We start from the raw sequence: 15844 nt of genomic DNA, 5'->3' as shown, positions 1-15844 counted from the left end.
CAATAATTGAAGAAAATTCTGTTCTTCTAGTTGCTGAACAGACTAAAAATTTAAAGGCAATGAAGCGTGTGGGTGGAACCAAGATTGGTTAGATTGAGAAAGCTTGTTCTCGTTGCCTTGTATCTACTTCTGAAATCCCTTTGTTGCATAAATCTTAGTAACTGAAGATAATTTAAAGCTATGAAAACTGTATTTAACTTTATTTATATTATAAACTGTTGCTCTTTTTTCTGAATGATGTAATACAGTCATTACATTTCATATTCTCAAGTGAAAATGTATACATTGTGATCTAATTCATTATTTAGTTGGTTGAAATGAGAAATACTGTGACTAATCGTAATATACCCTTGGGCCCTGAAAGCTGTCACATAAATACAAACGTGTTCCTTCATGTTTTTAGCAAAAGTTGGGTTAACTGGTTAAAAGACTAGAGATTCTGTTTTGCATAACTGCCCTTCTGTAAGAAATATAAACAAAGATAATTGGTACTTATGTTGGCAAAAAGCTTGTTTTCATAATGTGAGTTCTGTGGAATTCAGTTGTGGTCACTGCAGTTTAGAATTTAGGAAGTCTGTTTGTAACCCAGCTGATGCATATTGCAACATGTGACTTTGTTTTCTTTTAGCCACAGTGGAAGTTTTTATGCAATAGCCTGCTGCTACTTTAAAACTTATCTCCAACAATCGTAAGCATACTGTTTAGATAGTTTGAACTAGATCACAGAAGCCATTCCTGCTGAATATTTTTGTTAAAAGTGCATCTTTCCTGTCCATTATTTATATATAATGCCCTGATATGATGTTTAAGTCAAGATTTATTCATTTAAAATGTCATTTTTATTTTTTTGAGCATCTCACTTTAATGTTTCCTCAATGTTCATGCATCTGATTGGGGCTGAAAGCAAATTGTATTTTGGCTATACTTCTGAATTAGTATAACTCTACCTTTGATAATGATTTTTTTTTTAAAAAGTGCATGTCAAATGAAGCTTGGAATGTACCAATGTGCCTGGTACAAATATAGTTTTTCTCCACTCTCAGGACTAAGATACCAGCTAGAGTTGATCTTGTGAAAGAAGCAGTAAGATGTTGCAAGACTTGTGGACGGGCACTCATACTAATTGAGTAGAACAACAGTACCTTCTCCCCTGACTTTGCCATCAACAGGAAAGGAACAAAGTTTGCCATTCACTGCACTGGCAGCTGTCCACAGGATCTGCATGACCTTTTTGCGTAGCAATTTGCTATACTCTGGCACATGATTCAGTGGATTCTCTGTGGGCAGATCTAGAGCAAGAGGTTCTTCAAACAATCAGGCTGAGATGCATTAGGATGAAATGGTTGTAATGTTGGTTCAGGATGAGGCAAACCAATTTGACTTTTAGGATGCAATTTTGGAATAACTGATGACAGTCGTGATTTGAATTTGTCTAGAGATGCTGATGTATGCTGAAGGTAGCAGTGTTCAGCTCTGACCCTTTCTAGCCAGAGTAAAACTATCCAAACCTTGCAAAGTAGTTGAAATTTAGAATATGTTTGAATCTTTATTGAAACCAGTATAACATTAAAACACTGTAAATATTGACTTTGTAGGCAACTCAATGCACATAGGCTTACAAATGAAAATAAAGTAACAACCTAACATTTATATCTTAATTAGTTCCAAGTTTGTATGTGGACGCAGCTCACCCAGTTAATTAAATAAATCAGTTGCTCTCCATCTGTGCAGATTGATCTAATAGTTTTCTGGTAAACTGCCCTCAATGTTTCCCCATTGTAATGCAGAAGAAACTGAGACAAACCTCTCCCTTTATGATTGTCCCTGCTATACAGTTTACTCCAAGTCAATGCATCCTAATCCTTTAGGCTCAGTGCCATTAAATTTTCAAGGAAAAGTTGTTGTGATGGGAACTTAGCAGCATGTGGAGAATTTGTTTATACTCTGGAAATGCTGCAGACAGTCAGACTGTAAAACCGCTGTGGAGAAAACCAATAAATGTGCCTTGGGTTAATCCTATTTGTTGAAAGTTACTTGTGGACACTTCTGTTTTTTTAAAGTTACTTTAAAGAGGTTCCTTGGTATCTCGTGACATGCTGGGTAGAAATTTTGGTCAAACAAGAATTAAGTATACATCTTACTAGTGGTACCTGCTTGAGAGGCTCTGTTCTCCTTTAAGCACCTTTCGTTACCTGTGGGATGTTGAACTCCATTGTTATGACTGGATATTGTGGTAAACCAAAACAAGAAGATACTGTGCTTCAAGGTCATGCCCAGGCCCAATTTAGAGATTTTCATCCCCACTGCGGTAAAATGGCCCCTGCAGATTCTAAATCACTAACTATTGAGCAAAATTTAAATTATGTGGCAAAGTGTGAGAAAAATGTAAAATAATGAAAACAAAATCTCTGTACTTGCAGTTTTACATTTTCACTGCTGGAGATGTTTGCTGTTGGTATTAATGATCATTTGTCACTGTCATCAGTTGGTTTTGTGGAAAATTGGATCAACAGAAAGGAATTATCCTGCTGCTTTACCACATTTGTTTAATTTTACTAATATCTGCAGAAGGATTTGTGAAATAAAGATGTTTTAAATGACCTGACAGAATGCTTCATGTGTAACAAACAATGTAAAAAGCTCAGTTACTAACATTTTTAATCTACTGTTTTCTACACAGCTGACAGTTCACTGCATCAGTTTTTTTTCTGCGATACTTTCAGGATCTTTTACAAAGGTCATTGTTATTTAAGAGGTGACCCATAAACTGCATCATGCATTGGAAAGTGCCTGCCTTCAATTTGAGTTTTAATGTTTCATTGAAGTACAGGGGAAATCCTGCCCTAAATACTTGGTGTTCTCAGTGACGTTAAAGCTTCTGCAGACCAGTTAACTAGTTATTAGCACCACACCTTTCCATGATCTAACAATAGACTCTTGGCTGCTTATCACAGCTGGTTGACACGCTTGCGTCCGAGATTGGAGAACTGAAAATGGTCAGTTCAGTTTCTGATTTAGACGAAGATGCTCACTCTGCTGGGTGGCTATGGTGAGTTTACATGCATATTTAATAATGCATACTTTAATGCACAACTTATTGCTGATGACCTCCACATTAACTAATTGTCTTTCAGCATGTACTGTATTCTAACCCTTAACTCTATGCGGAATTCATCGTTCTTTCAGATGAGTTTCACAGTGCTACTGAGAGTGGTAATGTCTTGCTCTTTCTCAATTTATTTATTGATTTATTTTTTGATTGATTGATTGAGATGCAGCACAGAACAGGCCATTGTGCTACATTTTTGGTTGATGGGGAAGCAGTAGTGAATTCATGTTAAATTTGCATGCATTCAGAATCTATATTACGTTGCTTAATTGTAACGTACATTTGGTACGGGAACATACATAACGTACATTTGGTACATTTGGAATGGGTACATTTAATGTCAGCGAAATGTTCCTGTAACCTACCATCCTTTCCCTGTCTCATTGGAATGTACCTATGCAGAACCCCATGCAAATATCCCTGAATATTTGCCACATTTCTTCCATACATTTCCCTGAGAACATGTTTCCAATTTATGCTTCCAAGTTCCTGCCTGATAGCCTCATATTTCTCCTTACTACAATTAAACGTTTCCCTAACTTGATTGTTCCTATCCCTCTCCAGTGCTGTGGTAAAGGAGATAGAATTGTGATCACTATCTCCAAAATGCTCTCTCACTGAGAGACCTGACCAGGTTCATTTCCCAATAGCAGATCAAGTACAGCCTCTCCTCTTGTAGGCTTATCTACATATTGTGTTAAGAAACCTTCCTGATCACACCTAACAAACCCCACCCAGTCTAAACCCCTCACTCGAGGGAGATGCCAATCAATATTTGGGAACACACCACAACAACCACCACACAACAACCCTGTTATTATTACACCTTTGCAGAATCTGTCTCCCTATCTGCTCCTCAATGTCCCTGTTACTATTGGGTGGTCTATAAAAAAACACCCAGTAGAGTTATTGACTCCTTCCTATTCCGAACTTCTACCCACAGAGACTCCGTGGACAACCCCTCCATGACTTCCTCCTTTTCAGCAGCCGTGACACTATCTCTGATCAGCAGTGCCATGCCCCCACCTCTTTTGCCTCCCGCCCTGCCCTTTCTGAAACATCTAAAGCCTGTCTCTTGAAGTATCCATTCCTGCCTCTACATCATCCAAGTCTCTGTAATGGCCACAACATCATAGCTCCAAGTGCTGATCCACACTCTAAGCTCATCACTTTATTCATAGTACTCCTCACATTAAAATAGACACATTTCAAACCATCGGTCTGAGTGCATCCCTTCCCTATCCTCCCTTTCACAATGTCTCCAAGCTTTCTCTATTTGTGAGCCAGCCTGCCTTTCCTCCATCACTTCAGTTCAGTTCCCACCCCCCAGCAATTCTAGTTTAAACTCCCTAATAGCCTTACCAAAACTCCCCACCAGGATATTTGTCCCCCTCAGATTCAAGTGCAACCCATCCTTTTTGTACAGGTCACACCTGCCAAGAGGTCCCAGTGATCCAGAAATCTGAATCCCTGCCCCCAGCTCCAATCCCTCGGCCACGCATTTATCCTCCACCTCATTCTATTTCTATACTCACTGTCACGTGGCACAGACAATAATCCTGAGATTACTACCTTTGAGGTCCTGCTTCTCAATTTCCTTCCTAACTCCTTGTAGTCTGTTTTCAGGACCTCCTCCCTTTTCCTACCTATGTAGTTGGTACCAATATGTACCACGACCTCTGGCTGGTCACCTTCCCACTTCAAGATATCGTGGATACGATCAGAAACATCCCGGACCCTAGCATCTGGGAGGCAAAGTACCATCAGCTCCTGTGGATTGGAGGGTGGCTAATGTTGTCCCTCTCTTCAAGAAGGGAGGAAGAGAGAAAACAGGGAATTATAGACCGGTTAGCCAGACGTCGGTGGTGGGAAAGATGCTGGAGTCAATTATAAAAGATGAAATTACGACACATCTGGATAGCAGTAACAGGATCAGTCCGAGTCAGCATGGATTTACGAAGCGGAAATCGTGCTTGATTAATCTTCTGGAATTTTTTGAGGATGTAACTATGAAAATGGACAAGGGAGAACCAGTGGATGTAGTGTACCTGGACTTTCAGAAAGCCTTTGATAAAGTCCCACATAGGAAATTTTTGGGCAAAATTAGGGCACATGGTATTGGGGGCAGAGTACTGACATGGATTGAAAATTGGCGGGCTGACAGAAAACAGAGTAGCGATTAATGGGTCCCTTTCGGAATGGCAGGCAGTGACCAGTGGGGTACCTCAGGGTTCAGTGCTGGGGCTGCAGCTGTTTACAATATATATTAATGATTTAGATGAGGGAATTAAAAGTAATATTAGCAAATTTGCGGATGACACAAAGCTGGGTGGCAGTGTGAAATGTGAGGAGGATGTTATGAGAGTGCAGGGTGAGTTGGACAGGCTGGGTGAGTGGGCAGATGCAGTTTAATGTGGATAAATGTGAGGTTATCCACTTTTCTGGTAAGAACAGGAAGGCAGATTATTATCTAAATGGAGTCAAGTTAGGAAAAGGGGAAGTACAATGAGATCTAGGTGTTCTTGTACATCAGTCACTGAAAGCAAGCATGCAAGGACAGCAGGCAGTGAAGAAAGCTAATGGCATGCTGGCGTTCATAACAAGGGGAATTGAGCATAAGAGCAAAGAGGTCCTTCTGCAGCTGTACAGGGCCCTGGTGAGACCACACCTGGAGTACTGTGTGCAGTTTTGGTCTCCAAATTTGAGGAAGGACATTCTTGCTATTGAGGGAGTGCAGCGTAGATTCACAAGATTAATTCCCCAGATGGCAGGACTGTCATACGTAGAAAGGTTGGAGTGACTGGGCTTGTATACTCTGGAATTTAGAAGGCTGAGAGAGGATCTTATTGAAACATATAAGATTATTAAGGGATTGGACACGCTGGAGATAGGAAGTATGTTCCTGCTGATGGGTGAGTCTAGAACCAGAGGCCACAGTTTAGGAATAAGGGGTATACCATTTAGAATGGAGTTGAGGAAAAACTTTTTCACCCAGAGAGTGGTGGATATATGGAATGCTCTGCCCCAGAAAGCTGTGGTGGCCAAGTCTCTGGATGCTTTCAAGAAAGAGATGGATAGAGCTCTTAAAGATAGCAGAATCAAAGGTTATGGGGATAAGGCAGGAACTGGATACTGATTGTGGATGATCAGTCATGATCACAGTGAATGGTGGCGCTGGCTCGAAGGGCCGAATGGCCTACTCCTGCACCTATTGTCTATCATCTATTATCTGCATTTCTTTCCCGCGTCCACAGAATCACCTATCTGACCCCCTAATAGTCCCCTATTGCTGCTGCATAAGTGATGGGGAACTGAGCATTATTGTTCATTGAGCAATATAACAAAAGTCATATTCTTCAGATGACAGTGGGATGAAAGTACAAAGTGTAATTTGATTGCAAAATCGAAAATTCAAATAGTAACTTATTGCTTCAAAATTTAATCAAGGGTTGTCAATTTGAGTGATAAAATTGTTCACAATAGAACACATATATCCATAGACATCCAGTTTGGGTAAAATGATGACAAGAAAGTGACCAGCTCTCTAAGTGCACCGTGACTTATTTCAAATTTCTGCCCACATGAATCTCCAGAACAGATCAAAGGTTTCACAAAACGGAGTGCCATATTTTATTGTTGCAAACAGTGAGCATGTGTTTGTGTTATTAGACTTAAATTGGAGAATGCAGTCTGATCACCTTGTTATCAGACCTGTGAAATAGTGGGATGGGCAGACACTTGCTGTCATCAGAACACAATTGTCAACTGTGACCTCTGTTTATCATGGATTAGGACTTGGCTGCAGGACAGTGAAATGGCTGGTAGTCTCTGATCTGACATGAGTAATTAATCGTAGACATTACTGAGAAAATTTGTTCCCACTGACAAGTTGCATGGTATGTGTTATTGTGGCAATGCAAGGATAACTAGTTTGGAACTTTAATATGTTCACTGATTTCTTCCACTCAAAATGCAGGAACTGTTGTGGGAAAAAATAATCTTTCGCTTCACCTAGTTTAAGCAACAACATTAAATTTGAGCTTGGTACTTCACTCTTGGTGTTGCTCCTTAGATTAGACATCCAGTTCATTCATTTAAGGATGTGTCCATCGTTGGGTTGGCCACTGTTGTCCATGAAATCCTATATGGCTGTTCATCAAATTTTAGCTGAAAATGAATGATTACATGCTGCCACTTGAAAGAGTTAATGACTGATCACCAAAATGTCTCTTTCCCCAGTTGCGGTAGTGTTGTTTCTAAAATAGAAAATGTTTTTTAAAATGCTCCTTCAGGGAAACTGATGTTAAAATTATATACTTAGTTTACTTGCATCACTGCCTACTTTAAACTGATGGTTTAGTTATTTTACTCACTGATGATGATTTGTTGCTCAGTTTGCAAAGGGATATGGATTATGACCGTGAGAGAGAACAGGCTGCTAAACACTGGCTGAGGGATTCCGGCTATGAAAGCTTCCTATGCAACCTCAGCATCTTTGATCGACTTCTGCATACCCATCCAGTCTGGCTACAACTTGGCTTGAGTGATGAGGGTTGTCTACGCATTCTGCAGCCCGAGGATGCTGGGGTAAGTCACTTCTGAAAACGATAGCTGACATACTTGAGTAAGGTGCCTCGGATTTCTCTTTCAAAGGATGCACTTGAGAAAAGTTGTATCAGCTCAGTTAAAAAAGGAAATGCTGGAAGAGTTAAGCAGCATCTGTGGAAAGAAACTTCAATTAGTGTTTTTGAGTCAGGAACCTTCTCAGAACATGAGGGTTAGTGGAGCGGTTCATAGTTTTCAAAGCACACTAGATGGAGGACAAGACAGAGACTGTACAAATTGGTTACATCAATACTTGTGCTCCTTATCCCTGATCTGCCTTAGCTAATCTTCATACAGCCTTTTGTCTTGCACCCCACTCATTACCTATTGACCACCATTGTAGGATTTTGTGAATAAAACACGCAAGAGTTGGTTTAGGTGCTCAACGAAAGCCGCAGCCCTTCACTTTCATTGCGATCAAACCAAAAGCAGTCGCCCTGCACTGACGTCATTACGTTAGACACTGTCTCTTGAAGTGACCACAACAATTCAATGACGGTGTTTGTGAATTATGTGGAATGGTTTCTATTATGAACAATACGAGTTGTCTGTCACCCACTACATTACCCTACAGCACCCCCCCCCCACTCCAAATTCACCAAAACTGGCATTGTAAGTCTGCCTGGTGCTGCCCAGCTCGGGTCTTATGTGCCTTGCTTAGAGTAACAGCTGGGACCTCTGGCTCAACTAAAGGTCTGCAGACACATACGTGGTCATGTCATCATGCAGGGGGTATGGTAGTGGAACCTTCCGGGTCTTGGTGGGCTGGTTTAGGGCAATCTGTAGAAATACATTCAGGTTTCAACTTCCTATCTATAATAAAAGTCTTTTCACTTCATTTTAAACTGCGGAATGGGCCATCATAAGGGGACTTGAGGGGTTGTTGATGTGCATCGTGGTGGACAAAAATTAATGAGGTAGAACGCAGGTTAGCTGGAACCCACGAGTGCTGAATTTCATGAAGGGATGTAGGAATAACTGTGAAAGAATTGTGTTTACTGAGGAGGCTGGAATGCCGCTGAGACTCCAACCGGGCATTTGTGTTGTCAGGAATAAAATCACCCGGCACCCGTAGTGACTACCTGTACACAGACTCAGCTGCGTAGGACTGCAGGTCCTTTCTTGGAGCCATTCTGAGCCCAACAGGAGACCCAAGATTGTGCCAACACTCATCAGTCAGGGAGGCCTTCAGAGCAGCCTTTAAGGAACGGTGAAACCACTCGCATAGGCCGTTGGACTGCGGTGATACGCTGTGGTATGATGTAATTTAATGCCAAGGTTGTGGGCCATTGGTCGGGAGAAATATCAGATGGGATGCTGAACTGAGTGACCCAGGTGATAATGAATGCCCGAGCCACGACCGCAGCTGTTGTTGATGTTAGAGGGACAAACTGTGGTCACCTGGTGGTATGGTCTACCATGGTAAGGAGCTGCGTGAAACTGCATGAGTTGGGAAGAGGACCTACCAAGTCCATATTGATGTGGTCAAACATCGCTGACACACAGCACAGGCTGCACTCCATTCTTGCATGTCCTTCCCAAGGCCACACAAATTTTAAAGCAACCGGTTTCTCTGAAGCCTTCCCACCTGGATGCGAGAGGCTGTGAATCTAGTTGAAAACAGTACACCTCCAGTTTGCAGGTACTATGGGGCAAGGGCGACTGGTTGAGACATCACACAGGAGAGAAACTCCTGCATCCCCAAATCTGATGTCAGCCAGCCACAGGCCCATGACTGCTGTCTGGTAGCTTGGACGGCGGGCTGTGAGAGGCAATCAGCTATGACATTATTTTTCCCTTTGATGTGCAGTACGTCAGTTGTGAATTCCAAAATGTAGGCCATGTGGCACGGCTGCTGTGCAGTCTCTGGCGGGCAGCCTGATAGAGACTGAGAACCTCGCAGTCAAACATGGAAGGAGAGGATGGAGCTGCCGGCTGAAGAAGGCGAGTGGCTGACACATGCCTCCAGCCAGCTGTTTGTGCACAGGACCCATGGCAAAGGCTGAGGCGTCAGTGGTTAGGGAGTGCATGGGCCGGTAAAGTCGCGTTTGAAAGAGCTCATTTGGTGTCATCAAATGCTCTCGTCATGTCTACTGACCACCCAAGCATGCCATTGGGGCACTGCCATTAAGGGCACAATACAAGGGGAACATAAGTTCAGCAGCTCGTGGAATGAAATGGTGATAGAAATTCACCATATCTAAAAATTCTTGTGGTGCAGGGGTACTGGAAAGTCCATTATAGCAGCAACTTTTGACGGCAGGGAAGTCGCATTTCCTGCAGCGAAACGGTGGCTGAAAAAGTCAATAGTTGACAAACCAAACTGGAATTTAGTGGAGTTAGTAATTAGCCCATGTTGGCTTAAGTGCTTGAAAAGTATGTGGAGATGAGACAGGTGTTCGAATCTGGATGCATTGGCAACAAGTATGTCGTTCAGTTAAACCAAAAGAAAATCTAATTCTTTTAACATGGTGTCCATTATTGCTGGGAACTCCATGCTGTACTTTTTTTTTTAGCCCAAACGGTATGCACAGAAACTCAAATTGGCCAAACAGGGTTATATCAACAGTTTTGGGGACATCCTCAGTACATGTAGGCACCTGATGGTAGTCCTGACTAAGTCCACTTTAGAAAAAGTTATCGTTTTGTCTAAACATGCTAAAGTCTTGAAAGTAAGGGACTAGGTAGCGATTGGGTGTGATGGCCTTGTTGAGGTGGTGGTAGTCCCCACATTGACGGCAACCACCATGAGACTTGGAGACCATGTGGAGAGGGGAGCCCCAAAGGCTATTCGACCTGCTTACAATGCCAAGCATTTCCAGGTTAGCATACTCGCTGGCCAGCTTTTCTGTGTATGGTCTGTGCACACGGGCATGGACTGGTGAGCAATTCGTGGAAATGGGGTACTGAACCCCATGCTTTTGAGTCTTTGAGTAGTAGAAAATGTGGGCTTGGTGAAGGTTGGGAATTTGCTTAGCAGGCAAGTGAATTCACATGTGACGGTACATGCGCTAGATAGAGTCATCGTGAGGAACTTACTGGGGCCACAGGGTAATGGCCCAAAGACTTTTGCGTCCACAAGCCAGCAGTTCTTGAGATCTACTAACAATTCTTTGGCGCACAGGGAATCTGCGCCAAGTAGAGATCTAGCAACTTTAACCAAGACCAAGTTCCATGTGCAGTGTAGTCCAGTGAAACAGGGCATCACGTGTCGTGTCCCATAAGTCTGGATCCTGCTACCTTTAGCAGCCTCCAGCAAGGGTCCATCACTCTCTGCCTTATAATCAGTGGGCAAGGCTGGCACCACACTCACTTGAGCAGCTGTATCACACAGGAAGTAATCCATGAAAGTGTGTTTGTAATGAACAATAGATGACCCTGGCAGCTGGTGTTCACAGTCCTCCTATGTCCCAATGTGCAAGCACTGTTGAAGCTGCATGGCAGTCAGCACTTCCTGGTGTTTGTGCCAACGCATACATGATAAAAACATAGACCCAGCGTTTTCTGGTTCAGAGTCATGCCTCTGAGTATGCTGGAGGCTCTGCTGACGGGGCTTATTGAGACAGGGAAAGGAAGAGGAATGTTGAACCTCTGCCTGCCTGAGTGTAGACTAGTGGCCATTTTAGCAAGCTCCCTCTAGTCCTTCATGGGTATATTAGCAAAGGCAGTGCGAACTTGATCAGGCATTTGTTGCATAAACAGTTCTTTAAAAATAAAACAAGGATGTTGATTCAAACAACACACACAAAATGCTGTAGGAGCTCAGTAGGCCAGGCAGCATCTATGGCAAAAGTACAGTCGACACTATTGGGCCAAGACCCTTCGGCAAGGATGTTGATTGCCCAGGAGAGACAGCATGTGGTCCATTAGTTCTGAAGGCCTAGTGTCTCCCAAGTTGGGCAGGGAGAGCAACTGTTTGGCACACTCAGACACAGACAGTCCAAAAGTGCAGGGTCAGAGTGACATATTTATCACGTGCAGGTGGGTCTTTAAGTAGATTCACCATTCTGGCTGCAGAAGAACTACTTAGCAATGCTATGACGTAGTAAAATTTTATGATAACAAAGAAAAATGTAACAAATGCAATGGAGCAAATAAGACTATCCAATTTCCAGTGGTCAGTGATTGATTCAGCATTATAGCTTGTTCTTCCAAGTACACCTGCTCATTGAAAATTTGGCACACCTGTTAGGCGGTCTGTATTTTAAGAAGTTTTTGTTAGTTTTCAATTTATAAAAAAAACTTCAAAGTTTCTTTCATCAAAAAATTACCAAAGGGATTTCTTCCATTTCTAAATGAATAGCTACAGTGTGTGACTAGAATAAAAAAAAACACATATTGCGGCCAAAAGCAAGCAAATTCCTGATAAATTGTTCAATGTAAATCTCCCTGCCACCCACCCCTTCCTACTCCATTCCAGATACGTATCAAATAAACTCACAAAACGTTTATATAACCTTGCATGCTATGTCGGGGAAGTGAAGATCAAGCAGTTTGTTTAAACACGAAAACAGCCAGGAAACTGCACGTCATTATTATGAATTACGACAGCTGGATTATAAACTATCTAAATTAAGATTGGTAGTTTTATTAATATTAAAGGTCATTGCTGTGAGCAACAGTCCAAATTAATCTTCTGAAGGATGGACATATCCAGATGTAGGAGGGTGAATGACATGTTTAAATCTTCCCGTAGGTCACTGTGCTTTCTGCCACAGAAACCTTTAATGCTCTGATGTGCTTCACAGAAGCATATTTAGATGCATTGGAAACCAAGGCAAAGCAGGATGAATGAGGAGAGATATCTCAGCCTGGACACACAGGAGATTTTTAGGGAGTACCTTTGGGGAGGTAATTCTAGAATACAAAGTCAAGATGGCTGAAGGACTAACCACCATAAATCCGAACAAGGGGCAGGGATATGCGAAAGAGAGTTAAAGACATGGAGAGTTTGGGAGGTGGCTGAGAGTGAATACAGTGGTAGAGGGAGGGAAAAACATGAAACTATATAAACATGCTGATGAGCATGTTAAATTGGCAGCTATGGTCGAGTTGCTGCCCTCCGAGGGGCCATCTTGGAGATGTTATCAAAATTCTGAGATTTGTGGACCGACATCTTACATCTTACCACATGTAGATTGACTCTGGATCCACAAGCCTAGTGGAGCTTATGGCCTTTTTGCCACTTGTGCTTCTGTTCAATATTCACATTATGTTTACATGGATTAAATTTCACCAGTGACTATCAATTTCTTTTCCCTCTACATTCACTTGAAACATTTATTTCTCTCTTCCCAGCTCATGACACTCCTTTGCTGCAAATTGTGATCATGCGTCCTTTAAACTGGCTGCAAGTTATCTTCATGTCAATATTGAAAACAGTAACCCCTCCATCAACCCTTGCAGATGCCCAAACTTACAAGCCATGACGTATTGATGAACATGGGATAAGGACAAATCAGAGATTTGTAAAAGGCAAATCAAGTTGAGGGTCTTTCCTCAGCAGGAGCCAATATATGAAGGATCTTCATGAACAAATGCAGAGGCTGTTTGCATGGCGGTAAAGAGAATCTGATAGACTGAAGCACAGGAGGGTCCATTCCATGATGATCTTTGTTCTGACCTTGCTCTCCAGTGCTTTCAGCATTTACACATCTTAATTTTATCAGTGGACCAGTCTCTGATCCTTTTGAGTCCCTCAGCCAAGCTCAGTAAAGGCTCAGCTGCAGGTTTAAAAAAAACTGCAGGTGCTGGAAATCTGAATTAAAACCAGGAAATACTGAAGGTGCTCAGCATGTCAGGCTGTGTCTCTGGGGGTGAACATTTCAGCTTGACAACCCTTCATGGAACTGGGAAGGAGACAAAGGAAACTTGTTAAGCTGCTGGGGGTGTAGGGAGTGATGTCTCTTATAAGGTAAAACCAAGTTGACCATTGAGCTAAACTGTAAACAAGGTTATCTGGTCAATGAGTGAATATGAGCGGTTACTGAGAGATAAAGTAAAACAATGTGCGAATTATGTATGCAGAGCAGAAAGGACCTGTCTAGCCACTTGCTTGATGCAGGTAGAAATCAAGATATCTGACATTGTAGAGTTCAATATTAAATCCAGTAGGCTGTGACATCTTCAGACAGAAGATGAGGTGCTGTTCTTCAAGATTTGCTGGGCCTCAATGCAACAGTTACTACTTAACTAAGTCTTTGTTAAGATGACTCATTTGAAGTGAGCTGCCTTATCATTAGTCCTGTTTGAATTACCAAGCAGTTCCATCACCTCTGATATCAATATCTGTTTATTGTAACAGATCTTCCTTGTTCGAAAATCAGGCAGGACACAGAAAAAAATCATATCTGTACGATTATCTGAGCCAGGACCACACTTTATACAAGACTTCCCAATAAAGGAAAGCCAATATAGTAAGTATTTGACATTTAATTCTGCTATCATTGAAAGAACAAGTGTTAATAATGTAATTACAATAATGCACGAGATATACCAAGAAACCATCACTGTTTTGAAGAAGCAAAATAATTTGTTACAGTCAATAAATTCTTAGTTTCAAAGCAGAAAATAACAAATGGAGATAGGTTTGTTTTCATTTTTCCCAACTCAAAAGAGTGTTATTTCAGTGTGATCTTCCTCTCATTTCTCTTTCATGCTGTGCTGGAACTCCACCAGTTGTTTTTGGAGCTCTGCTGGTAAAATCAAATCTGGTGATGGAACGTAGTGACTGCCTTTCCAACTTCCTGCATGTAGATAAGATGCCTTAGGAGTCTTTAGTGGTCAGGTTGAACACCCACCAACTTTTTCTCAATGCCACTGCGCAACCCTGTGATTTCTACCACCCAGAAGAAATGGACTTCCAACTTCCTATGCAAGCCTGTCAACTGACTTGATCTGTAACATCATTCCTGTGTTAAAATGCTCGAACTATGGATGACACGATGTTGCAGCTACACAATTCTAATGACCTTGGATCCTGTCTCTGTGTTAGTAGTAGGGCAACCATTGGAAAAGGTCCTAAGGGATAGGGTTTATTTTCACTTGAAAACACAGATTAATTACATAAAGTCAGCTTGACTTTGTTAATGGAAAATACTGTGGCAATTTTTCTTTTGAGGAAGTAACTAAGCACATTGATGAGGGGAGTACAATGGATGGTAATAAGGGCCCCATATGGCCTTAAGATCCATGGCAGGCTGGCAAATTGGATTCAAAATTAGCTTGATAATAGGAGACAGATGGGTTGTGGTGGTCTGATTTTAAACCAGGAACTAGTGGTGTAAAACAAGGATTGCAGTGGGGCCTTTGGCGTTGGTTATATAAATTTATGGCTTGTATATGAATATAGGAGATAGGTTAATTAAATTTGATCTGAAAATTTGGGGTGCCATAGATAGTGAAGAGGTTTGTCTAAAGCTCCAACTTGCTATGGCTAAACTCAGTAGTTGGTCCGGGCAATGAAACTTAATCATTGAATATACTTAGAAAATGCGTAGTTATGTTTTTAAACACAAAAGATATCAACAGGTAGAGAAAAATATCAATAAGATTGAATTAATTTAGAGAAAGTTTACAGTGAAGTTGCCAGAACTTGAGAAAGGTTGAACAATTTAGGGCTTTATTCCCTGGAGCAAAGGAGAATGAGGGGAGTGTTGTTAGAGGGGTATAGATAGGGTATGTGTAAGCAGGCCTTTCCGACTGAAGTTGGGTGTGACTATAAATATAAGTCATAGGTTAAGGGTGAAAGGTGGATTATTTAAGGGGAACCTGAGGGGGAACATCATTCAGAGAGAGTTGAGTGTGAATCCAGCTGCCAGCAGTAGTGATGAATCAGAATCAGGTTTTATATCACTGGCATATATTGTGAAGTTTGTTGTTCATTCACAACGTTTATAAAGTTTGGATAATTACAGTACTGTGCAAAAGTCTGAAGCACCTATATATATCTAGGGTGCACAGTACCGCATTTGTCGACATGGAGCTGAGAGCAAGCTTGTAAATCTGGTGGGAGCAAAGGATGCTGGGAATTGTGAGGGTGGAGGACTGCGGGAGGAATGTGGGACAGGTGGCAGAAAAGGAGTGCCAGGCACGGGGTTGGTGTGGGCGCAGACGCACCCAGCCATGAGA

The 15844-nt window shown here is 41.9% G+C and overlaps 1 protein-coding gene across 9 annotated transcripts in view; it reads left to right on the top strand.

Moving 5' to 3' along the window:
* Positions 1–15844, top strand: part of LOC134350696 (ras and Rab interactor 2-like) — a 175872-nt gene that overhangs the window by 114810 nt on the left and 45218 nt on the right. For 5 of the 9 annotated variants that reach the window (XM_063056252.1, XM_063056254.1, XM_063056256.1 and 2 more), the window contains 3 exons: positions 2955–3049; positions 7504–7696; positions 14019–14130. In XM_063056252.1, coding sequence (XP_062912322.1) covers positions 2955–3049; positions 7504–7696; positions 14019–14130 — 400 coding nt within the window. Of the gene's footprint in view, positions 1–628; positions 689–2954; positions 3050–7503; positions 7697–14018; positions 14131–15844 lie in introns of those variants that run through there. The other 4 variants (XM_063056260.1, XM_063056259.1, XM_063056258.1 and 1 more) reach the window with 3 other exon arrangements.

The sequence above is a fragment of the Mobula hypostoma genome, chromosome 8 (assembly GCF_963921235.1).
Source record: "Mobula hypostoma chromosome 8, sMobHyp1.1, whole genome shotgun sequence".
Lineage (NCBI taxonomy): Eukaryota > Metazoa > Chordata > Chondrichthyes > Myliobatiformes > Myliobatidae > Mobula > Mobula hypostoma.
Note: the sequence above shows the minus strand (reverse complement) of the source record. Positions and strands in the feature narration are given on the sequence as shown.